A 27,524-nucleotide genomic window follows, 5' to 3' on the forward strand; every position below is an offset into this window, starting at 1 on the left:
TTTCCCAGGAAAGGTTCCACTCAGAACAGGCCTCTCCATGGTCGACCAAAGAAGTTGAGTGCACATGCTCATATGTCTATTTGGAAAACAATGACACTCACACCACCATGCTTGACTGTAGGTAAGACACACTTGTCTTTATACTCCCCACCTGGTACTTACCTGGCTGCCGCCACACACGCTTGACACTATTTTAACCAAACAAGTTTATCTTGGTCTCAGACCACAGGACATGGTTCCTGTAATCCATGACCTTAGTCTGCTTGTCTTCAGCAAACTGTTTGCAGGCTTTCTTGTGCGTCATCTTTAGAAGAGGCTTCCTTCCTGGGACTACAGACCAATTTGATGCAGTATGCGGCGTATGGTCTGATCACTGACAAGCTGATCCCCCACCCCTTCAAACTCTGCAGCAATGTTGGCAGCACTCATACTATTTTCCAAAGACAACCTCTGAATATCTTATAGCCTAAGCCATCTTTATGTAGAGCAAGAATTTTTTTTTTCAGAGAGTTCTTTGACATAAGGTGCCATGTTGAACATTCAGTGGCCAGTATGAGAGAGGGAAAGCGATATCACCAAATGTAACACACCCACTCCCCATTCATCCACAAGAGGATCACTGTTGAGTTGTATTGCCACATTTGGAATCCTGAAAGAGGATCAAAAGCTCAGTTAGGCCATACTATACATTTAGTTAGGGTCCAATATTACAGATCAGCCTATTTTCCAAGAAATAGCATGTGCAGCCTGAGGATATTCACACTGAGCTGAAAAGAGGAATACACAATGTGGCAATCACTTTTATGAGATGAGAGACTTGATGTATGAGGAATATAGGGCACTAGGATAAGAAGATATGGACACTGGCTGGTATTTTACACTCTTGAGTTCACCTTAAAAAAGACACTGCTTTTTTATTGGATACTTGCCTGATGGATAATTGAGATATTTTTATACACTGATAAGGTGCTAGGGTTCATTTACTAAAGTTTAATAATGGTAAATAGACTATTCACTTTGCAAGGGAAGTTGCCAAATCAGACAAAGCTCTCTTGACTTCCATCATCCAACCATACGGAAGCAAAAATGCATTTTTTTTTTCTTTGCACAAGATGCAGTATTCTTTTTAAATGTTCACCATGTTCATTAATCTCTGAGGAAAATTACTTTGCAAAGTGAACAACCTATTTGCTCTTAGTAAATCGACCCCACCAAGTTTAACCTATTCCAAAAATTAAAAAAATAATTAATTTCATTTCATTTTTTACAAATTAAGGTAAATAGTGTGACCCATCATTCACCTAGAATGAAATATCTATTCATTTTAAAATATATCATATCTAAACAAAGGGCACAGAAATTAAAGGGCCAGATTCATGTAGATTTGCGTTGGCGTATCGTATCCCGTTTACGTTACGCCGCTGCAAGTTTCCAGCGTAAGTGCTCGATTCACAAAGCACTTGCGTGTAAACTTTTGGCGGCGTAGCATAAAGCCGTCCGGCGCAAGCCCGCCTAATTCAAATGGGGCGTGTACCATTTAAATTAGGCGCGTTCCCGCGCCGAATGTTCTGCGCATGCTCCGTTTGGAAATTTCCCACCGTGCTTTGCGTGAAATTACGGCGCCCCGACGTGTTTTTTGAACGGCGATGTGCGTAACGTACTTTCGTATTCACAGACGTCTTACGCAAAAAAAAAAATTTAAATTCGACGCGGGAACGACGGCCATACTTTCACATGGATGGTGTAATTTTACACCATCTAAATAGCACACTTAACTGTACGACGGGAAAAACCGCCGTAAGAGAATGCGACGAACGCGCGTACCTTCGTGGATCGCCGTAAACAGCTAATTTGCATACCCGAGGCTGGAAAACGGCGCAAACTCCACCCAGCGGCTGCCGGAGAATTACACCTATGATCCGAAGGCGTACGAAGCCGTACGCCTGTCGGATCTATGCCAAAAGCCGTCGTATCTTGGTTTGAGGATTCCAAATCAAGATACGACCCGGCAAATTTGAAAATATGCCGGCGTATTTCTGCTGTGAATCTGACCCAAAGTGTTTACATATAAAAAATGGCCCACTTTATGCTTATATGCTAATAAAATAAAAATCCTAAACTGATATGCACGTCTACCAAACGGCCCCTCCCACCCTCACTCCTTAATGAGTCTGCTCTGTCTCTCACAATTATTTTCGAAAGGATTATGATTGTGGCTTTCTAGAGCATTAGAATTATCTCTAGTGGCAAAGTAAATACTTTTAGGGTACACTTATAATTATTATGAATTAGTTATGTATTCCTACATAGCTTGTAAATGTTGGGCTGTATGATATATATAGTTTGGTTCATCTAACGAAGATGCCATTATCTGATATATGAATGTCTGACTTCCGTCACCATTCTTAAACCAAGGAACGCAAGACACTCAAAAGCAATATTCATACTGATGTAGTAATTTACCTATTCTTGAATAACATTGCTTTCACTTAAGATTTTTGTAGGCTATAATCTTAAAAATATATACCGTAATTTAATTTAGTATCTTAAAAAAAAAAGAAGTGGTCACTTGAACTTGCACCTATAACAGGTATAGAACTATGTTAATAGAATTGGATCATACAGCTGAATTCCGTGTGCTTAGGAGAATCTAATAAAAGGCCTTCCTTCCATTGATCTGCCTTTTGTTTCTTTCACATTAAGTTTTAATCAAGGTTTAATGACATAGCCTGAAAGTTGTAGCCATTAGCCGTGATGAAGATTAAATTGGTAAAGTATGATAAATTAAAATGACCCTCTCAAGAGTCATGATTTATTTTCCTTTTCTTATTGTTTTCTATGTACAGTGTCTCCTTCCTTGCAGCCAGACAGAGAAAAACCCATTGTGTTTATCTTCCCTATTTTGTTTTATGTCATATTTCCATCAGTTACCATGATCACATGCATTTGATCTTCATGCTAAACCAGAATCTATTGCTTGTGCAATAATTCCATTCTAATTAATATGGTTTGTTTGTATGGCGCCAAGAGAATTCCACATAGCATTGAGTATGAGGAGACATTAATGGAAAAAACAAACATTAGGGCTATTGATTGGTGTCTTCTGATCCAAATGATAGCCTGGGTGAGAAACAATGTCCTCAGCTTTTAAAAGAGTTAGTTATGCTACCTATAACAGGGCCACTCGACTAAATATTGCAAAACAAAATCCTAAAGCCCCTCGTAGATGGACTAGTCTTGCAGCCAACGTTGAGTTTTGTCTATCCCTGAGGAGTTTGCTGAGTGCCATTGAAGTTGTTTGTTTTTACTATTACAGATACATGCCTGTTTATTAATTCTATGAGCAAGGGCAGGCTGTAACATATAGAAACAATCATAAATAAAACATGTCTGTAATAAATAAAGCATAAATAAATCATGTCTGTTATATGCAAGGCACCATACTTACCTTCCTGTAGCCCATTTGTTGATATACCACCTCTTTGAGTACACCCCTAAGTTAAAATGTCCAAATTGGGCCCAAAGTGTCAATATTTTGTGTGGCCACCATTATTTTCCAGCACTGCCTTAACACTCTTGGGCATGGAGTTCACCAGAGCATTACAGGTTGCCACTGGAGTCCTCTTCCTCCATGATAACATCACGGAGCTGGTGGATGTTAGAGACCTTGCACTCCTCCACCTTCCATTTGAGGATGCCCCACAGATGCTCAATAGGGTTTATGTCTTGGGACATGCTTGGCCAGTCTATCACCTTTACCCTCAGCTTCTTTAGCAAGGCAGTGGTCATCTTGGAAATGTGTTTGGGGTCGTTATCATGTTGGAATACTGACCTTTGGCCCAGTCTCCGAAGGGAGGGGATCATGCTCTGCTTCAGTATGTCATAGTACATGTTGGCATTCATGGTTCCCTCAATGAACTGTAGCTCCCCAGTGTCGGCAGCACTCATGCAGCCCCAGACCATGACACTCCCACCACCATGCTTGAATGTAGACAAGACACGCTTGTCTTTGTACTTCTCACCTGGTTGCCGCCATACACGTTTGACACCATCTGAACCAAATAAGTTTATCTTGGTCTCATCAGACCACAGGACATGATTCCAGCAATCCATGTCCTTAGTCTGCTTGTCTTCCACAAACTGTTTGTGGGCTTTCTTGTGCATAATCTTTAGAAGACGCTTCCTTCAGGGACTACAGGCATGCAGACCAATTTGATGCTGTGTGTGGCATCTAATTCCCAAAGACAATCTCTGGATATGACACTGAGCAGGTGCACTCAATTTCTTTGGTCGACCATGGCGAGGCCTGTTCTGAGGCAAACGTGTCCTGTCAAACTACTGTATGGTCTTGGTCACCGTGCTGCAGCTCAGTTTCAGGGTCTTGGCAATCTTCTTATAGCCTAGGCCAATTATTTTTTTCAGATCCTCAGATTCACATCCTTGCGTGGTCGTGCGACGTGGCTCCCAAACAAAATTGGCGTAATTTTTTTCCCACAAATAGAGCTTTCTTTTGGTGGTATTTGATCACCTTTTTCGGTTTTCATTTTTTGCGCTATAAACAAAAATAGAGCGACAATTTTGAAAAAAATGCAATATTTTTTACTTTTTGCTATAATAAATATCCCTGAAAAATATATATAAAAAAATGTTTCCTCAGTTTAAGCCGATACGTTGTCTTCTACCTATTTTTGGTAAAAAAAATCGCAATAAGCGTTTAATAGGGGATAGTTTTATTGCATTTTTATAAAAAAAAAAAATTGTACTACTAATAGCGGCGATCAGCGTTTTTTTTTCGTATATGCGACATTATGGCAGACACTTCGGACAATTTTGACACATTTTTGGGAGCATTGTCATTTTACAGCAAAAAATACATTTAAAATGCATTGTTTATTGTGAAAATGACAATTGCAGTTTGGGAGTTAACCACAGGGGGCGCTGATGGGGTTATGTGTGATCTCAAGTGTGTTTACAACTGTAGGGGGTGTGGCTGTAGGTGTGACGTCATCGATTGTGTCCCCCTATAAAAGGGATCACACGATCGATGACAGCGCCACAGTGAAGAACTCTTCCCCTCCACATGCAAAAGTGAACAAAAACAAATCTTTGGCTAGAGTGTCACTTTGGATACTCCTCATATTGCTTCCTTTCTGTTAATTATTTTATAGCCAAATATTTTTCTGTGTTTTAGTTTTATTTCTTGTCATGTTATTTGCATGGTTTTCCCTCCCTTCTTTTGAGATGAAATAGCCATTTAACTATAAATATCTTTTATGGTGAAAATTATTAAGAGTTCACTTAAAGTGTCAAATAAAAGTCACATTTCCTGCCTAATTGTTTGTGGGACCTAAGATCAATTTATTTTCCTTCTTACACTTAGCCACAAATGTTTATGCTACTTGACCTGAGATGCAATGAGCCTTGAGATATTTAAGTAGAGTGATGCCAAAACAATGACGGTGAAAGCCCCTCTACCAGTGCCAGAGTGAGCCTTTATTTGCTGGTTTAGAAACACATGTGTACAGCTGCAAACTAGAAAAAGAATTGTACAGGTAAACATAATGATTGCATCCAAACAGATGTCAAGCTATAAAATAGTGACTGGTTTGCATCATGTCATAGGGAAACCTTGACGTAGGTAAAACTTGAATGGTGCACTAATCATGTTATTTTAGGATTTTTTTAAACACTGGCCAAATCTAAATGTATACACCAATCAGAACAGAGAATTTGCATACAGTGAATATGCCCTTCCCACCTGCCTAAACCCAGGCTTAAAATTCTCTTAGCTTTAACCTGGAAAGCTAGGAAGCCTAATTCTTACCCATGTAAAAAATGACAGGCTGTGTATTCTTAAATTCACCTACTAGAAATGTCTTGTTGTCTCTGTGTTAGAGATGGAGAAGAACTTACACAGGAACAAACAAAAAAGAAGCCCATCGCCAACCATTAAGACTTGATGATCAATCCGAAGCAAGTAGGCAGCATACTATGTAGAACTTAAATTGAGTTGGGTGGGATTTTTTTTTACTTTTTAATTTTGGCAGTTGCCATATTTGGCTGAATAAAACAAAAAAAGACATCTGAAAAAATGTAAACAGGAAGATTGTTGTTCTCCAAAGTCATAATAGTGCAGCATAAACCCCTTCTTAGTGTTAACTTTTAGTTATTACTGTTATGACACCTTTGCAGAACTGTGCAAGTTCAGTTAAATTTGATGGTGACAAATTTTCAATGGGGGTTGAAGTCTGGACTCTGACTAAGTCATACAAGGACATGCACCTTTTTTACCCTTCAACCACTGTTGAATTGTTTTCTGTGTGCTTTGAGTCATTGTCATGTTGGAAGGTAAACCTTCTTTCCATTGTCAACCTAATGGCAGAGGGCAGCAGAATTTGAGGGTAAGTACTCTGCAGAGAAACACCCCCATAACAGGATATTTCCATCTCCATACTTTACTGTAGAAATTGTGTTATTTGGATGGCGGCTCTACTGGATTTCAGTCACACATTTAGTTTAGTGTTGAGGCCAAATAATTAAATTTTAGCATCATGTGACCACCTTAAATGCACTTTGAAGATTCTGAGGCCACATGCAAAAAAAGGGGTTATGGTCAGATGAGACTAAAATTTAATTCTTTGGCCTCAAAATCAAATGAAGGGGAAAACGGTAAATGCCCTTGCAAGGCTTATGCCGCGTACACACGGTCGTTTTTTGTGATGAAAAAAGCGTCATTTTTAAAAACGTCATTTAAAATAACCGTGTGTGGGGAAAACGGCGTTTTATGTCTTCTGAAAAACAACAACAACAAAAATTCGAGCATGCTTAAATTTTTAATGTCGTTTTACAAAACGTTGTTTTTTGTGTCATAAAAAATGACCGTGTGTAGGCTAAAACGACGTTTAAAACAATGTTTTTAAACCCGCGCATGCTCAGAAGCAAGTTATGATGCGAGCTTGAATGGAACAGAGTGCCGCCGTACGTGCTGAACGTAACCGCGCTTTGCTAGAGCATTTTGAAAAAACTATGGTGTGTAGGCAACGTCGTTTTTTAAAATGAAGTTTGAAAAACGTATTTTTTTTTCATGAGAAAAAACGATGTTTTTTTTTTTCACAAAAAACGACCGTGTGTACGCGGCATTAGTCAGAGCCTGGATTTAAACCCCACTGAAAATCTGTGGAATGACTTGAAGACTGCAGTCCACAAATGGTCACCATCAAATTTAACTGAACTTGAGCAGTTCTGCAATGAAGTGTGGTCAAATATTGCAAAGTCTAGGGGCCAGATTCTCGTACGATCGCTTAACTTTGTGCGGGCGTAACGTATCTGATTTATGTTACGCCTCCGCAACTTAGACGGGCAAGTGCTGTATTCTCAAAGCACTTGCTCCGTAAGTTGTGGCGGCGTAGCGTAAATCGGCCGGCGTAAGCCCGCCTAATTCAAATTTGGATCAGGGGGGCGTGTTTTATGTAAATCTTCTGTGACCCGACGTGATTGATGTTTTTCCCGAACAGTGCATGCGCCGTCCGTGGAATTTCCCAGTGTGCATTGCTCCAAAGTACGCCGCAAGGACGTCATTGGTTTCGACGTGAACGTAAATGACGTCCAGCCCTATTCACAAGCAACTTACGCAAACGACTTAACTTTTTCAAATTTCGATGCGGGAACGACGGCCATACTTAACATTGTTACGCCGCACTTACGCCACCATATAGCAGGGGTAACTATACGCCGGGAAAAGCCTAACGTAAACGGCGTAACTTTACTGCGTCGGCCGGGCGTACGTTCGGGAATTCGCGTATCTAGATCATTTACATATTTCGACACGTAAATCAGCGTACACGCCCCTAGCGGCCAGCGTAAAAATGCAGTTATGATCCGACGGCGTAAGAGACTTACGCCTGTCGGATCTAACAGATATCTATGCGTAACTGATTCTAAGAATCAGGCGCATAGATACGACGGCACAACGCAGAGATACGACGGCGTATCTGGAGATTCGCCGTCATATCTCCACTGAGATTCCGGGCCTAGATGTGCAAAGTTAGTAGAGACAAATCCCAACAGACTAAAAGCTGTAATTAAAGCAAAAGGTGGTTCAACAAAATACTGACATAAGGGGGGTGATCCTTTTTCCAACTCAGTAAATATGTGTTTGAATTATTATTTTTTCTGACATGTTGGTGTCATATTTTTCACTTGGATGGTATAAGTTGCACTGGTAAATACAGCTGGATAAAACAAAAACTGTGTCTGTCTTTATTTAAGGCAAAGCAACAAAATTTAATTATTTTAAAGGGGGGAGATAATTTTCTATACCCACTGTATATTGCAGCTAACAAATTATTAGATATAGATTTAGTGGCTGCATTTGTTTTTGTGAGCTTTTTCCTTCTTTTTTAACCTGGTGATCTGACCAGTAACACACCTCCTGTATTAAAGTGCCTCCACTCTAGATGAAGGAGCACAGGGTCACATTTGGATAGGAGCATGATCAGTCTGGGGGGAGCGCAGTGTTCAAATTATTAGCAGATTTAGATACACTAAAAAACTAAAGCCAACCCCTAACTCACACTGCAGTTACACAAGCAGTTATAGTAGCAGTTCTTTTCTTTTGGGGTAAAAGGTTTTGTATACATAAATACAAGCTGATAAATGTAAGCACCCCTCTCAGTGGTAATAGTTTGTCTCAACCATCTAAGGCCCGGATTCACAAAGCACTTGCGCCGACGTATCTCGAGATACGCAGTGTAAGTGCAAATATGCGCCGTCGTATCTATGCGCCGGACTCAGAAACTAAGATACGCCTGAAAATAGGCTTCATCCGACCGACGTAACTTGCCTATGCCGGCTTAGAGTGGGCGCATATTTACGCTGGACGTATTTGGCGCTCCCATTGATTTTCTATTCACATATGCAAATGAGGGAGATACGCCGATTCACGAACATACGTCCGTCCGACGCAGTGCGCGTAAAGTCATACGTCCGGCGTAAAGTTATGCCCCATAAAGGAGGTGTAACTCAGCAGCATCCATGCAAAGGGCTGCACCAGGGAACACAAACCGACATATTTTACGTAGTTTACGTAGGACGTGAATATGACTAGGCGTAGGTTACGTTCACGCCGTAGGCAGTGATCCGACGTATCTTAGGCAGTTGTTCCGACGTGATTGTGAGCATGCGCACTAAGACTGGATGCGCAGTTGGCGATACATATCTGTCTGGCGCTCGGCCCATCATTTGCATTGGGTCACGCCTCATTTGCATGGCTCACGCCCACTTCCACTTACGCCGACTTGCGCCTGAGAAACCCAGATTTGGGAAGAAGTGCTTTGTGAATTCAGTGCTTGCCTCTCTGCGCTGCGTCGGCGTAGCGTAAAGGAGATACGCTACGGCGGCATAAATATGCGCCAGTGTCTGTGAATCCGGGCCTAAGTGTTTTATCTGCAGGAGAGCTTGTTCTTTTGACAAAGAACAGACTTACAGGCCAGATCACCAGGTGAAAGAAAAGAAAAAAAGCCTAAAGCCCTGTACACACGATCGGTTTATCTGATGAAAACGGACCGTTATCATCGGACGAACCGATCGTGTGTGGGCCCCATCGTTTTTTTATCCATCAGTGAAAAAAAATAGAACCTGTTTTAAAATTTTCTTATGGTTAAAAAACCGATAGAAAAAACTTTGTAGTGTTTTACGTCACCGCGTTGGACACAATCAGATTTTTAACTGATGGTGTGTAGGCAAGACTGATGAAAGTCAGCTTTATCGGATATCCTTTGAAAAAATTCAATCGGATTAGATTCCATCAGATATCCGATATATTTATATATGTATATGCAATGGTGAAAATTTTCAACACGTTTTATCATGGGCAAAGTTTTGTGAATGTTGGCTCTAGTTATAAGGCAGAAAGTTGAAAAGAAAGTTCAATATCAAAATTCAATTTATAGCTGTCAGGAAGGTTTCAGCAGTTTGTCAGTAAACACACCCTTACGAGCCTGCACTTTGTCAAAGTTTGGTAATCCCTTTAATCTGTGCATATACTTAACTAACATTATTCTTTTTTGCCATTCTCCTTCTGGGCATTCTTTTTGCTTTAGAAGGGCATGATAATGTAATACATAGCTAAGCCATTTTCCACTCTCTTTCTTCTTAAAAGTGCACTGATGAGCTGCCTATTGACAAATCAGAGTCCCTGCACACAATCCCGAACAGTTCAATAACTTATATAAATAATCATTTTAAAAACATCAGAGAGATTTTTTTTAGATATTTATATATATTTTAATATTTTATTTACTGAAATTGTCGACAAGATTTCTGACTTGTGATTAAACTAAATAATGAAATAAAGAATAAAGGTTTTCCTGAACTAAATAAGGTTTTGGCAGATCCCATTGTGACATCATATTGTACCATGTGGAAATGTTCTTGTGTCATATGACCTATTATACCAAGGCTGTATGGAAATGCATTCAGCCTGTGTTCTAAACCTAGAGAAGCAAAAATGGGCCACTTTCCTATATTTGGTCCAAGTGTAGGCAGGGCAGGACCACATAAGAAAGAAAGAAAAATGGCCAGGAGCACTTTAGATTGCCCAATTTATTTAAAACAGACATGACAAGTTTATGAATAGACAGGGTACATTTAGAATGCTGATCACAGAACCCAATTTTACCATTGTAAAACAAAATGTGTTTTAAAAATCTGATCTCATTGGCAAACATAATACCAGAAACTGAGAACACTGCATCTGTTGTTGCCCTAGTACTAATATACTACTTGAGGGAATCAATCTCTAGTTTTTCTCTGTACAGTATTCTTTGTATTCCAGTGTTATATTTGTTGTACTATACTTTTTCTTTTCATATATCATGCTAATCACACTGAAAGACAAATTATAATTGCCAATGGATGTTAAAAAGTATGCCAGCAAATACACAGGGGCAATCAATGAGTCCATGTTAAAACTTAACAGAGAAGTTTTGTAGATGTGTACTGGGAGGAGGATTAAAGATAGCTGTTGCATGGTTTTCTGCAGTGGTCATTGCACTAGATGTATTTTAAATGTATTTTTATAACATTTCTTCAGTTTTACAGAGAGTATTGAACAAGCCACATCAGGCCTTTTTTCTGATGGAGCTTACAACCTAATGTCCCTGCCATAGTTATACATGAGCACCCACATATTAAAGCCCCTTATAAGTAGAACAAAGCCAGTTAATCAGTCTGTCTTTGAGCCCAGGTTCACACTGGGTATGATTTGGTAGGATTTGAGATGCGATTTCACATGTCAAATCGCATCTCAAATCGACAGCATTTGCCAGCAATTGTCGGCAATGACACCATCCTAATCGGTGCGGCGCTGCACCGAGTTCTAAAAGTAGTTCCTGTACTACTTTTTGTGATTTCGGGCCGCGATTTACATTGACATCTGTGCAGAAACCTGCACAGATGTCTCTTAAATCGCAGTCGAAATTGGGACTTCCAGCGGGAGTGAAATTGTGCGAATTCAGCTGAACTCGCACGGCTTCACTCCCGAAGCCCAGTGTGAACCTGGGCTGAATTGTGGTGGAAAACCAGATCATCTGGAGGAATCCCATGCAAACCTAGGTAGACCAAAATCTTATTGCAGATATTGTCCTTTGTGGGAAATTAACACAAGGGGCCAGATCCTCAAACGAGATACGACGGCGTATCTACTGATATGACGGCGTATCTCTGTTTCTAACTATGCGACTGATTCTTAGAATCAGTTACGCATAGCTAGCCCTAAGATCCGACAGGTGTAATTGAATTACACTGTCGGATCTTAAGGATGCAATTCTAGGCCGGCCGCTAGGTGGCGAGGCCATTGCGGCCGGCGTAGAATATGCAAATGAAGACTTACGGCGATCCCCGAACGTCCCGAACGGCCCGTCGATCTAAATCTACGTAGTTTCCATCGAGTTACGTCGCGTAAAACTAGGGCTGAGTCCTATTTGACTAAGCCATGGTAAGTATGGGCGTCCCCATCCCCGAACGGCCCGTCGATCTAAATCTACGTAGTTTCCATCGAGTTACGTCGCGTAAAACTAGGGCTGAGTCCTATTTGACTAAGCCATGGTAAGTATGGCCGTCGTTCCCGCTTCAAAATTTAAACCTCAACGTCGTTTGCGTAAGACGTCCGTGAATGGCGCTGGACGCCATTTACGTTAACGTCTAAGCAAATGACGTCGGTGCGACGTCAGCGCAATGCACGTCGGGTAATTTACCCGACGGAGCATGGGCAGTACGTCCGGCGCGGGAGCGTGCCTAATTTAAATGGGACTCGCCCCATTAGATTGGGCACGCCTTGCGCCGGACGGATTTAAGTTACACCGCTGCAAATTTCCAGGTAAGTGCTTTGTCGATCGGGCACTAACTTGGGAAATTTGCGGCGGTGTAACTTAAATGGGAAAAGTTAAGTTGCGCCGCCTGGCTGTGGCCCAAGATTCCTGCACTGAAAGGCAAGGGAAAATGACAAATAACTAGCTACAATGTTGTCTATAGCTGCATATGCAAAACAAAGCAAAAAAAGAGTTGTGAAATGAAAAACAGTAAGGCTGGGTTAACACTATTGCAAGCTGGATGCGGGTTTCCCCGCATCCAATTTGCATAGCAGGAAATTGTGACCAGCTCCTTTGGGGGGCGTTTCACACATCTCCACAGCGGCTCCAGTGTGAATTGCACAGGAGCCCTGTGCGTCTTTTTGGTCTGGTTTAGGTCTGAATTCAGCCCAAAATTTGGATTGAACACAGACCTAAAATGGTGAATGGAGACGCACCAGACTCCTGCTGTGAGCCGGAGCGTGCTGCGCTGTGAACCCAGCCTTATAGTATAGTTTTATATAATGGATGTAAACCAAAGTATATTGTACAAGAATTCCATGATTCCCAGCTTTGCCAAGCATACCCAGTGAAACCTATTTTATGGTAAATCATTCAATGCAACTATAAATTGTGGAGTAAAACTTGAAATTAAGTTATTTCTACAACTTTAATAATACACAGGATCATGTGTTGCTACAATATAGTTGAGTTTTCTGCATTAATAAACTTTTTTTTGGTACCTTATTATCCTCTAACTTGTACTATTAACACAAGTCACTGTATATATCAGCAAAATGTTCCTCAGAATAGGTACATTTATCACTTTAGGAAGGGAAATAAACAAGAGAAGCGCTCCCCAAAGAGAATACCAACAAGGTCTGGGCTGCAATCTGTAATGGAAGATAAGAGGGGAAAAAAAACAAGCGAAGCGTCACTTTAAACAGGTGATCACTTTTGGAAATAAGTGCCATTGTACAGGGCTTGGACAACATTATGGAAACACCAGGTAAAAGAACAAAATAGTTCCCTGATATGGTGTTGGACTGCCTTTGGCATCCAAACCGGCCTAAACTCTTCTGGGAATCAACAAATATAAGTCTAGGATGGTGGATAATGGAATCTGATACCACTCTTCATGCAAAAATTGTACCAGTTCTCACAGAGAATGACCAGAGGCGGACATTTTGACTGCTGACCTTTTTAGTGAATTCTGGCTACTGGCACTGTTGGTGTCTTCTGTCTCCTCGCTGTGTTGGTGTCTTCTGTCTACTCACTGTGTTGGTGTCTTCTGTCTACTCACTGTGTTGGTGTCTTCTGTCTACTTGCTGTGTTGGTGTCTTCTGTCTACTCGCTGTGTGGGTGTCTTCTGTCTACTTGCTGTGTTGGTGTCTTCTGTCTACTTGCTGTGTTGGTGTCTTCTGTCTACTCGCTGTGTTGGTGTCTTCTGTCTACTTGCTGTGTTGGTGTCTTTTGTCTACTCGCTGTGCTGGTGTCTTCTGTCTACTCACTGTGTTGTGTCTTCTGTCTACTCGCTGTGTTGGTGTCTTCTGTCTACTTGCTGTGTTGGTGTCTTCTGTCTACTTGCTGTGTTGGTATATTCTGTCTACTCGCTGTGTGGGTGTCTTCTGTCTACTTGCTGTGTTGGTGTATTCTAACTAGTGAAAGTGTTGGTGTGTCCTGACTACTGACCATGTTGGTATATTCTGACTAATGACAATGTTGGAGTATTCTCACTACTGACAGTGTTGGTGCCTCTATCCACTGTAGGTTGTTGAAAATGGTCTGGATGCCACAGCTTTTATGTTGTTTGCATAACTCCTCCATCTGGATACCACTAAAGTATTTTATCGAAATTAACACTATTTCATAGACCTTATTTGGAGGAAAAACAAACAGGAATTAATGTCAACTCCTACAGTACCCTAAAACGTTGTGAGTTGCCACGGTGCTGCACATGTGAGCAGTTATGACACCAACCATTTGATAGCTTGGTTGAGATCACAAGCAAATGTGACAGATGACTCGTGGCATGCTTTATATAGAACTGTTTTGGGAAATATTTCAGTGGAAGGGTTTAGATCACCCTTATTTCAGTGACTGGTTCTCTTTTAGCTCAGTTGGTAATGCTGCAGCAGGCCTGTTTGCACTATACCAATAATAGCCTGTTGCCCTTCCCGTGAGTGCCTGAAATCTGCTCAAACCACAGAAGGGAGTGTAAAGAGAGCAAAAGATAAAACAAAAGCGCACAGAAGACTTTGTAAATCTCAAGAAGGAAAATCTTTCAATGTGGGTAATCCCTGGAACCCACACATGCATTAACATTCACGCCTCACACGTTGATAGAAAAAAAATATTTTAGACCTTGAAACACTGGTAACACTTTATTTGTATTTTCTGTGCTTACTGAAGTATCCCAGGAACAAGAGATTGACCCTTTCTAAAGTGTTTGTTCACACATGCAGGGAATCCATGTTTGGCAAAACTTCAAAAAACACGTTCTTTGTTATTCAAAGGTCTACTTGCAAGAGACAAAATAGTTTTGTTTCTTTATCTCTCTTCAGAATAACACAAGTCAAGAAGGCATCTTTCATCAATCTTTTCATTTACTGTCAAGGAATGTGAGAAAATTGTCAGAGTGAACTCCACCTAGACTCCACTTATTTACACAGTTATTTATCCAGGAAGGTGTGAAAAATATTCTGCATGACTGAAATGATGCTAAATACTGTACACGGCTTTTGTCTAGTTTTTTTCTTGTATGAAAACAGCAGAAGAAAAAATGGATCTTGTATTCTTTTGTGCGTCACCGTGTTCTCACTTCACAGATAAACCGTGATTTGTACAACATTATAGTGATAGATTTAGCCTGTCAAATTAAAAGTCTTTAGAAGTGAGGTAAATCCAGAGAGGTTTTAAATGGCTTAAAGTTTCATTACACTTTTCAGAAAGTTCAGAAGGGGTTGGTGGAAGTTCAAGTGCAGATGTCACACAAGAGTTTGGCTTTTTTCTGCTGCGGAAGACTCTGCAGTGCCTGGAATTTGATCTGCAGTAAAGCAAGAGATGCATCAATGTGATTGAACTCAACTGATGAAACTCTGGGGCCCAAAACGAAGCGGAACAGGCCATATAAATCCATGATGGCCTGTGTCTGGTGCTGTGCTCATACCATTCTAAGTTGGAATTATCTGGCCCTCTTTGCTGATGTATGGAGTAACTGGCTGTTCGAGTGTTTATGAACAGTTATCATCCACTACTTTGGATGTTATCAGAGGAAGGGACGCCTGCCGCAGGGCTTGGTCTCTCACCCTTTCTATTACCACCTGTCATTGACGGAGAGTGTGCGGTGAAACTGCACATTCACTGAGTACAAGTGTAGATAGTTTCTGACGGCTGATCAAAGGGGAAAACCAAAGGGGCTGATAACAAGGACATGTTTCATGTACTTTTAACTTTGAGACGCCCAGGCATTTGTACTTTTTTCTGTTGGTTGGCAGAAAAACATTTAGTTACTTACCAGAACAGTAAAAGAATTAAAGAGAATATTTTTTTTAGATCAGTATAGAAATGTCATCCAGTGTTTTCCCTGAACGTAGTATTTGTGTATATAAATTAATACTTATTACATACTGAATATATGTGCCCCAACCCTGGCTTTTCTAGTGATCTTGAGTAGGAGTTAACGAACAGGTTCTAAACAGTGCTTAAAAATTAAAAATGAATTCCAGGTTTTTATATTTTACACATAGTTACATTGGTCTAGCCTGGCCAATGTAACAATGCATATGCCAATGCCACTGGAAGCTGGAAATCACTGAAGTAGACACCGCTACTGCAGTGATCTCGGCTCGGCATGGGCACCTTTCTCTGATTAGAGAAGGTGGAGAATTGGGTGACACTCTCTACTATGTCCAATCAGGGAACACTTTGCATTCATTCAGAAAATACAAAGCTTTTTTTGAATGACAACTATGCTGAGCACCCGACCTTCTGTGTTCAGCATGCAGCAGGGCTGCCACTTGGCGCGGGACAGGAAGTGAAGATCACTGGAGTAGCCATGTCTACTAGTTCCCAGTTCAATGACCAGGTATGGTAATTTCCTAGTTCCATTAGTCCCAGCTGGACCAATGTAACTGTATAATAATCCAAACTTGGAATTCTTCTTTAAAGTGGTTGTAAACCCTTACATGTACCCAGCGAAGTGACTAGCATTAGGTGATACTCAGGGTATCTGTGTATCTGCAGCCATTTCTTCTGTAGATCATTCTGAAAACACACAGAAGGAAGGATTTCTCTTTAGTTCTAGGAGCAGGGGATGGGGATCTGAAGTATTCACACAGCTGACAGCTCTGAGTCCTGATTGGAGAGAAGGGACGCAATCCCTTCACACAGTATGGAGAACAAGCACAGCTGTGGATAACAGTCAAAGGCTAAGTGCTGCAGCTCCCTCCCCATCACCATTTAAACTCTTGGTGTTGGAAAAAGCTGCCAGAGGCATGCTGATAGCAGAGGAACCAGGCAGCAGAAAGAAATCACACTCAGAGATATGTATAGAAGGATGTGCTTTGTTCATATTTCATGTCTGAGGTTTACATCCACTTTAAGGCAATCCTTTCCTCCTCCTTTATTTACAGAAACTGTTGCCATATGTGTACTATTTACAAACTAAATACTGGTTCGCAATCTGTAAAAAATAAATCAATCAATCGCAGCCCAAACATTAAAGACACCTCTGCCATTTCTGTGGCAGTCACATATCACTCTTTTCTCTTCAGTACAGTAGATGTAACCTCAGTAGCCAAGATGCATAGTTAGAGATGGAAATAAGGGCTTGGGTGATAACTTTTAATAAAAAAGTAGACATTTGCTCTGAAATAGCTGATAAAGGTACAACTATGTTTGCATACTTGTGGAATTGAAGGCTTAATTTTAGGTGAAATCTCCCTCATTGCCAATATCTACGGGTAACATTTATATTGACAAACACGGGGAAGGGCTTGGTGAGTAGTAAATGTTACCGGTTCTGAGCTGTTTGTACTGGACAACAATGTCAAAATTCACCCAAAGTATCGCAGTTATTTATGAACATGACTGGTAGGAAACAGATAATCTTTGATTATTAATTGCAATAAAGACAAAGAAAAAAAAATTGGTAAACGTATTTGGATTTTTTTTCCAGTATTATCATTGGTATGAGGGAGCAAATGTATACAACTGTTCTGCTATGTCAAATCTTATAGTAAATTTGTCAGTGAAACAAACACTGCCTCAACTCTGAAATCAGGAGTGTTATCTAGGGGCACTGACCACCTACTGGGCCCCACCGATCTAATGTATACCCTATATTCTTTTAACTTAGCATGAGCCTCGCACATGAGCATACACCTACTATGATCAAACCTACCCTTATGCCGCGTACACACGATCGGAAATTCCGACAACAAAACTGTGAATTTTTTTCCGACGGATGTTGGCTCAAACTTGTCTTGCATACACATGGTCACACAAATGTTGTCAGAAATTCCGAACGCCAAGAACTCGGTCACGTACAAGACGTATGACGGCACTATTAAAGGGAAGTTCAATACCAGTCGTGTTAGTAGAAGTTTGGTGAGAGAGGATTCGCGCTTTTCAGCCTTGTGCTTTTAATTCCGTTACAGCCTGACGAATGTACTATCTCCATTACGAACGCTAGTTTTACTAAACCGGGTGCTTCTGTCTCGTACTTGATTCAGATCATGCATGGAATTTTGTGCGTCGGAATTGTCCACACACGATCGGAATTTACGTGAACGGATTTTGTTGTTGGAAAATTTGAGAACCGGCTCTCAAATTTTTGTTGGCGGAAATTCCGACAGTAAATGTCGGACTTTCCGACAACAAGCTCCCATCGAACATTTGTTGTCGGAAATTCTGACTATGTGTATGCGGCATAATTCTATTTGTATACGTAATTGTGAAATACTGACTAGTGCTCCCCTGCGTATGCTACCACACATGGTTAGTTTTTTTTTCTTTATTGTCTTATTTTCTTTTATCTGTAGTGTTTCTACAAAACTTTAATAAACAGAATTGCGAAAAAGAATTGTGAGTGAAAGCAGAACTAACCTTGCTTGAGTCCATGCTGCCTTTAGTGTTTGGTCTTTACTGTTAAAATTACATAGTATATCATTTATATAGTGAATAAACATGCTGTTTAAAATTACATAGTATATCATTTATATAGTGAATAAACATGCTGATTGCATATAAATGACTATGGTTGGCTTCCTAAAACAGACCAAATATTTTATCCCATTTATTGCCTCTTGTAATTTTGTTAATGGCCCGAAAGATAGTTGTTTGTAATCCATCATTTGTAAATATAAATTGTTTTTGCACAGGTTTGTGCACTTATAACAAATTGTAATGCTACCTCTTTTTACATTGTTCATGTAGGATTTAAAATGTTCCATTAATTTCTGGATTTAAATGAGAGGCTTTGTCAACACGAAATGCAGTGATGGTGTACAAAATGTAGCAACAATCATATTTCCGTTTACCACATTTAAGAGAATAATATATGGCTGCAACTGGTTGCCCAAGGTTCTTACAATCCCCTTGCAGTTTTTGAATTTTGTACTTTTATTACTTTTAAATATCCCAGGAATTCGAATTTTCAGAAACATTTAAAATATTATATAAAATATACACCCACCATAACATGACCACCCACCTAATATTTAGCAGGTCCTCTTTTTTGCCACCAAAACAGCCCTGACCCACTGAGGCATGGACTTCACTAGACCTCTGAAGGTAACCTGTGGTATCTGGCACCAAGCCAATAGTAGTTATATAGTTATACTAAAGACCCACCTCTTCTAAAGGATCGGGACAACACTGGATGCAAGCGCCTTGAGGCGATTAAGTTCGCATTTGTTGCGCTATACAAGTTACTCACTCACTCACTCACTGAGTCAGGTTGAAAAAAGACACCAGTCCACCCAGTTCAACCACAAAAAAAATAAAAAACATAGTACAATCCTATACACCCAACTCCATACCCACAGTTGATCTATTCTAGAGGAAGGCAAAAACCCCCAGCAGAGCATGATCCAATTTGCTACAGCAGGGGAAACAATTCCTTCCTGATCCCCGAGAGGCAATAGGATTTACCCTGGATCAACTTTACCTACAAATCTTATTACTCAGTTGTATTGTGTACATTTAGGAAAGTATCCAGGCCTTTCTTAAAGCAATCTACTGAGCTGGCTATAACCACCTCTGGAGGGAGTCTGTTCCACATTTTCACAGATCTTACTGTGAAGAAACCTTTCCGTATTTGGAGGTGAAATATCTTTTCCTCTAGACGTAAAGAGTGCCCCCTTGTCCTCAGTGTTGACCATAAAGTGAATAACTCAACACCAAGTTCACTATATGGACCCCTTATATATTTGTACATGTGGATCATATCCCCCCTTAATCTCTTATTCTCAAGAGAGAAGAAATTCTGTTCCTTCAATCTTTCCTCATAGCTGAGTTCCTCCATGCCTCTTATCAGTTTGGTTGCCCTTCTCTGCACTTTCTCCAGTTCCCCAATATCCTTTTTGAGAACTGGTGCCCAAAACTGAACTGCATATTTCAGATCAGGTCTTACTAATGATTTGAACAGGGGCAAAATTATATCTCTCTCTGGAGTCCATACCTCTCTTAATACAAGAAAGGACTTTGCTTGCTTTGGAAACTGCAGCTTGGCATTGCATGCCATTATTGAGCTTATGATCTATTAAAACTCCCAGATCCTTCTCCACTACGGATCCCCCCAGTTGTACTCCCCCTAATATGTATGATGCATGCAACTGGCTCAGGGCAACCCCCTTTAATGCCACGTACACACAAGCGGAAGTTCCGTCAAGAAAACCATGGATATTTTCTGACGTAATGTTGGCTCAAACTTGTGTTGCAGACACACGGTCACATAAATCTTGGCAGAAATTCCAACCGTCAAGAACACAGTGACGTACAAGACGTATGACGAGCCGAGATCAATGAAGTTCAATAGGCAGTTCGGCTCTTCTACTTGATTCTGAGCATGCATGTTTTTTTGAACGTCGGAATTGCATAAAGACGAGCGGAAAAATAGAGGACCTGCTCTCAATCTTTTGTTGGCGGAAATTCCGACAGCAAAAGTCAGATGGAGCATACACATGGTCGAAATTTTCTACCAAAAGCTTACATCAAATTTTTTTTGTCAGAATTTCTGATCGTGTGTACCTGCCATAAGTCTTGTAAATTGTTAGGTGGGGCCTCCACGGATTGAAATTGTTTTTCCAGCACATTCCACAGATGCTCGATTGGATTGAGATCTGGAAAATTTGGAGGTCAACCCAACACCTTGAAGACATCATCTTCCAGTTCTGATGCTCATTTGCCCATTTGACTGAGGGCAAGTGTCGGCATGGGCAGCCTAACTAGTCTGTGGCTACGCTGACCCATACACAACATACTGTGATGCTCTCAACACACAATACTGTGTATGTTCTGACACCTTTCTATTAAAGCTAGATTTAACTTTTTTAGCAATTCTAACTACAGTAGTTCTTCTATTGGATCAGACTACACTAGCAGCCTTCGCTCCTTATGAGCATCAATGATCCTTGGCTGCCTATGACCCTGTCACAGGTTCACTGGTTTACCTTCCTTGGACCACTTTTGAAAAGTCCTGTCCATTTCAGTCCGGAAACATCCCACAAAAGCTGTAGTTTGGGGGTTGCTCTGAGCCAGTTGTCAAGACATAACAAGTTGGCTCTTGTTAAAGTCACACAGATCTTTGCACTTGCCCATTTTTTCTGCTTTTTACAAATCGACTTCAGGGACAACATGTTCACTTGCTGCCTAATATATCCCACTCACTTTCAGGTGCCATTGTCAGGAGATAATCAATGTTGTTCACTTTACCTGGCAGTGGTCATAATGTTATAGCTGATCTGTGTATATAAGCAAAGGCAGCACAATTGCTGCATATAGTTTAGTTATGGGCCAGATCCACAAAGAAGTTACGCTGGCGTATCTATTGATACGCCGCGTAACTTCTAGTTTGCTCCGGCGTATCTTTGTTTTGTATCCACAAAACAAGATACGCCTGAAGCTGGGCTAGATCCGACTGGCGTACGTCTTAGTACACCGTCGGATCTAAGGTGCATATTTACGCTGGCCGCTAGGTGGCGTTTCCGTCGATTTCCACGTTGAGTATGCAAATTAGCTAGATACGGCGATCCACGAATGTACGTCCGGCCAGTGCATTTTTTTACGTTGTTTCCGTAAGGCTTTTTTCGGCGTATAGTTACCCCTGCTATATGAGGCATATCCTATGTTAAGTATGGACGTCGTTCCCGTGTCGCATTTTGAAAATTTTACGTCGTTTGCGAATAGGGCTTTGCATAGAATGACGTTCACGACATAAGCATTGGCTTGTTGCGGGTTAATTTCGAGCATGCGCACTGGGATACCCCCACGGACGGCGCATGCGCCGTTCAGAAAAAACGTCATTTATGTTGGGTCAAGACATATTACCATAAAACACGCCCCCATCTCATTCATTTGAATTGCGCGCCCTTACGCCGACACAGTTACACTACGCCGCCATAACTTACGGCGCAAATTCTTTGAGAATACGGGAAATACGCTTTAAGTTACGGCGCCGTAGTGTATCTGAGATACACTACGCTGGCCGTAAAGAAGCGCCGCGCTTCGTGGATCTGGCCCTATCTTTCCAACATTTATGGGAAATGTGATATTCTTCAAGGAATGTGTGATATCCAGAGATCAGAGTTCTTAGGGTTTTAGGTTATATATTTTATGCAGGTAATGATAAGATAGGGTCATTGATGAGATGGAAATCTTTACGCAGGCTATTGAGGAGTGCTCGTATCTCTTGCATGTTGTTGCAGCCATTGTAGAAATGACCCATTTTACAGGCAACAGAATGGGAATGGCATGATATGCTCAATATACCAAACCCATAGACCCCTATTACCACTGTATTACCTTATGACCAAAAATGTTTGTGGCCCCACACTTCAACGCACCTTAAATAAAAATAGTATAATCTACATGTTAAATTTCTTTGTTTTGTAGTATGTTGTTTACATAAAAAATTGTGAAAAATAAAATTAAACAGGAAATTACTAACTGTGACTCAATTGATGCATTTTGTTACTTTTTGGATGGAATAAACTGTTAATTAATTTAAATGATTTGTAAAATATGCAATTAATATAAACATTTAAATATAACACATTTGAGTCACTTATGATTTAAGAAGGGAGAAAAGCAAAAGTAGATTAATCACTTTGTTTTATTTATTCTAGGAGCCTATGATCGTAGCGTCACTCTTCTGGAAGTGTGTGGGAGCTGGCCTGAGAGCTTTGGGTTGCGCCACATCTCTTCCATTGAAAGCACAGATGAAGGTCTCCGTGAGCGATTGGCTGACGCTATGTCCGAGTCCCCTAACCGAGAAGTGGTGGTATCAGGAACAGGTACAAAAAAGAGGTGTGATATGAGGTCCCACAATTCTCTTTGAAATTGTTTTTGTTTTATGTATTGCATTGTTCAGATTTTTAGTTCAATGATTGTGAAGCATGATAACATTCAAATTATGCAGGTTTCCGGAATCCAATTTGCATAACAGGAGATTGTGACTTGCTCTCAATGGATCTGGTTCACACATCTCTGGGGTGACTGCGGAGCGAATTGTACAGGGGTCCTGTGCGTTTCAGGCAAAAATTTGGGCCTGATTTGTCCCCGAAACGGAGAACAGGGACACCCCACACCCCTGCTGTCAGCCGCATCCACTTTAAGTGTAAACCCAGCCCAAAGTAAGTCTGTACTTTACCTATGCAGAGTAAAGCAACAGGTTTCCACCTGCCGACCAAGCCTTTTCTGGCACTTTTTGTTTACAAGTTTAAACCTGCATTATTCTGCTAAAAATTACTTAGAAACCCCAAACATTATATATATATATATATATATATATATATATATATATATATATATGTGTGTGTGTTTTTAGAAAAAAAATGTCAATCATTACAATAATTTATGTCACACAATATTTGAGCAATCATTTTAGAAAAATACAGTTTAATGAATTTATATGCAAAAAAACACAATATATAACCCTATTTGTGCACGCTTGTGGAATGACGACAAACTACAATACCTAAAAATCTACATAGTCGACACTTTAAAAATGTTTACAGGTTACCTGTTTAGAGTTACAGAGGAGGTCTAGTGCTAGAATTATTGCTATCACTCTAACATTTGCGGTGATACCTTTTGTGTGGTGCGAACGCCGTTTATATATGCATGCGCGACTTGCATATGCGTTTGCATCTGCACGCGGGCATAGAGGGATGGGGTGCTTTCATTTTTTGTTTCTTATTTATTTATTTCTTTATTTTATTTTTTACACTCCTTAATTTTTATTTTTGTTATCACTTTTTGTTTTTATTACAAGGAATGTAAACATCCCTTGTAATATAAATAAGGTCTTTATGGCTCTGTGGACATATGTCCTCTTGCTGCTTGGGTCTCCATGTTAATGTCTATGCATGCATGCATAATAATGTATGTGAAGGTTGTAAGGGGGAGTTATCCAGTCCATCTGGATATATATCAGTGGAAAAAATTGTGTTGTTTTTTTTAACCTTGTTTGTTGCACCCTCTTGAATAAAGTCCTTGGGTGTTTGCAGCCACCCATAAATTCAACCATCTTTTTGTGTTTATGGATATGTTTACTAAATAGGAAAACTTGCACAACAAGGAAATTACAATTCCCATGTATGTCTGCTGGTGTAGTCACTTCTACTGAAGTATTATGTCCTTTAAAGCATCAATTGATGGATACACAGTATCAGGGTATGTACAGGGTATGAACAGGCTGCTCACATCTATACATATACTGAAGTATATGGCAAATACCTAGGTTTCCTTTAATAGTTTGCTGACGTTTATGGTGCTGACATGCAGCATTAAGGTTTTCATTTTGCAAGTAGTTGGCACGTAGTGATGCCATCATGGGCATCTAAGCTTCCACCACATAAAAGGGCTGATGAAAATGCAAGGAATGTTGTAGACATTAGCAGTAGGGTTGTGAAATAAATTCACATTATGCTCTCTGTGGTCTGTACATCTCCTGAACTCCTCTTGGCTCTTTAATCCCAATGTAATCCATCTCTGAAATGTTCAGTTATATAGATAAATAATCTCATTTGTTTTCATAGATCTAATAAGCTGACCTCCCCACAAGAGGTTAAGAGATGTTAGAGACACTTATATATGTTGTGCTTCTCGATTCTTGTAGAGAAGTTTGCTTTCACTTTGTTATATCAGACAACATTTTCCCTGACACTAAAGACCTATGCTACTATCACCACTGATTTACATTTCCTTCCAATCTAATTTTTTTTTTTTTTTTAAGTATTTAGTGATTGCTTAAATTGAATAGTTAAGGTTTATTCTTACAGCTCACAGCAAGTTAGAAAAAAATTTCAACTGCAGTGTGATACTGTGCAGCACAAATTTATTATAAAATAATAATAGTAATAATAATATCCATTACATTAGCTATCAGTTTTAGATGAAACACATATTTGTATATTATTTCCCACTGCGTGAAGCTGGAATGAAAGTGTAATTCAAAACACCCCTTCCTGTTGGTTTTGATTGTTCGATATTAAAAACAAAAGCTGGGTGACAAATTTATTTTCTGAATAAATTTATTTTTAAAAAATCTATCATCTTCCTTCCATCTCTCGGCTGTCTGTCTGCCCATCCATCCGTCTGTCTTGATTAAATTTAGTTTTGCCTGACTTGATTCCAAAGCCATGTAATTGCCAGATTTATAGTGTGTCATGTAAGCATGTGTGAAAGGCACAAAGGATAGGTTTGGCATAGAGGATGTGCTGGCAAGGAAACACTTGACATGATTTATGGAGGCTAGATGTTTCTGCCTTAGTTATTTTATTAGCTTGTGTTTGATGGTGTGCCAGAGACCATTGTCTTTATTACTGTCCTATTTTTTCACTCTGTGGTGACAAAATCTATAATTGTCTTTGTTGTTCAGTTGTATTTTATATTTTAATTAGTGTTTTATGATGCTTTGTAGGATTAGTCAAACTGGTGTTGCAATAACATGCTGTATACACCTCTTAAGCCATAAATATGTCTCCATGCTTCCATCATTTATGTTCTGCAGTATGTATGTGCAGAACTTGGCGTTGTGTGCATATATTCAGACAAAGTCAGCAGTCAAGTGTATATTGTTTCTTCATAATGATGAACTATCTGAGGGTTTACTCACATTAGAATTTTGCTTTAATGCAAACAGGTGCCATTTAGGTGTTGTGGTGATAGAAGCCTTGCTTCCATTGTCTGTTAGGGTCATCAGGCTTGATTTTTTATTTATTTTTCTACAAAGAATTTCAAAAGAACATAGGGCCAGATCCACAAAAGGGATACGCAGGCGTATCTACTGATACGCCGTCGTATCCCTGTTTCTATCTATGCGACTGATTCACAGAATCAGTTACGCATAGATATTCCTAAGATCCGGCAGGTGTAATAGTTTTACACTGTCGGATCTTAGGATGCAGTACCTCGGCCGCCGCTGGGGGCAATTCTCGTCGAAATTCCACGTCGGGTATGCAAATTAGCACTTACGGAGATCCACAAAGCGGTTTCCCTTCGTGAAGTCTCCGTAAGTTGTTAGTTTGCAAATGCAAAATTAGGGCTGCTTTTACAAAGTGTAAAGTTAGTACACCATGTAAAAGTAGACCCTTCTTTCCCACGACGCTGTCCAATTTTAAAAAAAAAAAAAAATTTCCCGCCGCATCTCTTTTTTTTCCCGACGCAACTTTTTTTACCCGGCGCAATGTAACTGCGCAAAGCACGTCGGGAAAATCGCGTCGGGAGCATGCGCAGCACGTCCGGCGCGGGAGTGCGCCTAATTTAAATGGGACTCGCCCCATTAGATTGGGCACGCCTTGCGCCGGACGGATTTAAGTTACACCGCTGAAAATTTCTAGGTAAGTGCTTTGTGGATCGGGCACTTAGGTAGAAATTTTGCGGCGGTGTAACTTAAATCCCAAAAATTAAGTTGCGCCCGCTGTACGTGGATCTGGCTCATAGGTACTTAAATCTAGGAAGCATCTGTACAGAGAAAATAATACATAAATCACAAAATAATCTATAGCCTGCCCAGCACTTTATGATACATGACCAGCCCAAGGAACCAAAAGCTTTTTTTTTTACTTACAAGGCTGCCATCACACAGTTTCTTTTCTCTCTCTGCCTGCGGGTCTCTTCCATCTTTTCCCACCCCCAAAAAAAAAAAATCATATAAAGGATCACCACAGCAATACCATTATCAGGCTTTATAAGGCCAGCTTCTATTGTTATAGCTGACCAACTTTCCCAGTGCTCCTCCCACAATAGGTACAAATAGAGAATGGGCTGATCTTATACTTAAAGTGGTTGTGAAGACAGAGGTTTTTTTTATCTTAATGCATTAAGATAAAAAAAAGCCTTCTGCACAGCTCCCTCAGCCACCTTAATACTTACCTGAGCCCATCTCGATTCAGCGATGTTGCACAAGATCCTTGGCTGTCCGGGACTCTCCCTCCTCATTGGCTGAGAGAGCAGCGTAGCGCCATTGGCTCCCACTGCTGTCAATCAGTCAGTGAGCCAATGAGGAGAGAGAGGAGGGGGGCAGGCAGAAGCTCCATGTCTAAATGGACATGCAAAGCTGCGGCTTCACTCAGGTGCTCCTATAGCAAGCTGCTTGCTGTAGGGCACCCAACAAGAGGGAGGGACCAGGAACACTGAAGAGGGACCCAAGAAGTGGAGGATCTGGTGAAGTATAACATGTCTGTAATTTTTAACAAAAAAACTGAGACTTTAGTATCACTTTAAAATAATGTATGCACCCACCATGTAAATCACAGGTATGCACAAATCCTATAGGCACCTTGTGAGCTGTGAGCCAGAGATATCTAAACTTTTAATGGAGACCTGTGGGAATTTGGATTATAAATTTTAAGGCAGCCAGTCAAACTTGTGTCTATTCTACTGGTGGAAACATTAACATTGCTTATGATGACTGTGTTGTTTTTAAATTGCATATACTGTAGATGAACT

General features: G+C 40.4%; 1 protein-coding gene across 5 annotated transcripts in view; it reads left to right on the forward strand.

The window, feature by feature from the left end:
* Nucleotides 1-27,524, forward strand: part of BCAS3 (BCAS3 microtubule associated cell migration factor) — a 1,469,256-nt gene that overhangs the window by 1,338,159 nt on the left and 103,573 nt on the right. For 3 of the 5 annotated variants that reach the window (XM_040336914.1, XM_040336915.1, XM_040336916.1), the window contains one exon: nucleotides 22,697-22,864. In XM_040336914.1, the coding sequence (XP_040192848.1) occupies nucleotides 22,697-22,864 (168 nt within the window). Of the gene's footprint in view, nucleotides 1-22,696; nucleotides 22,878-27,524 lie in introns of all 5 variants that reach the window. The other 2 variants (XM_040336917.1, XM_040336918.1) reach the window with 1 other exon arrangement.

Source organism: Rana temporaria, chromosome 2 (genome assembly GCF_905171775.1).
Source record: "Rana temporaria chromosome 2, aRanTem1.1, whole genome shotgun sequence".
Taxonomy (NCBI): Eukaryota; Metazoa; Chordata; class Amphibia; order Anura; family Ranidae; genus Rana; species Rana temporaria.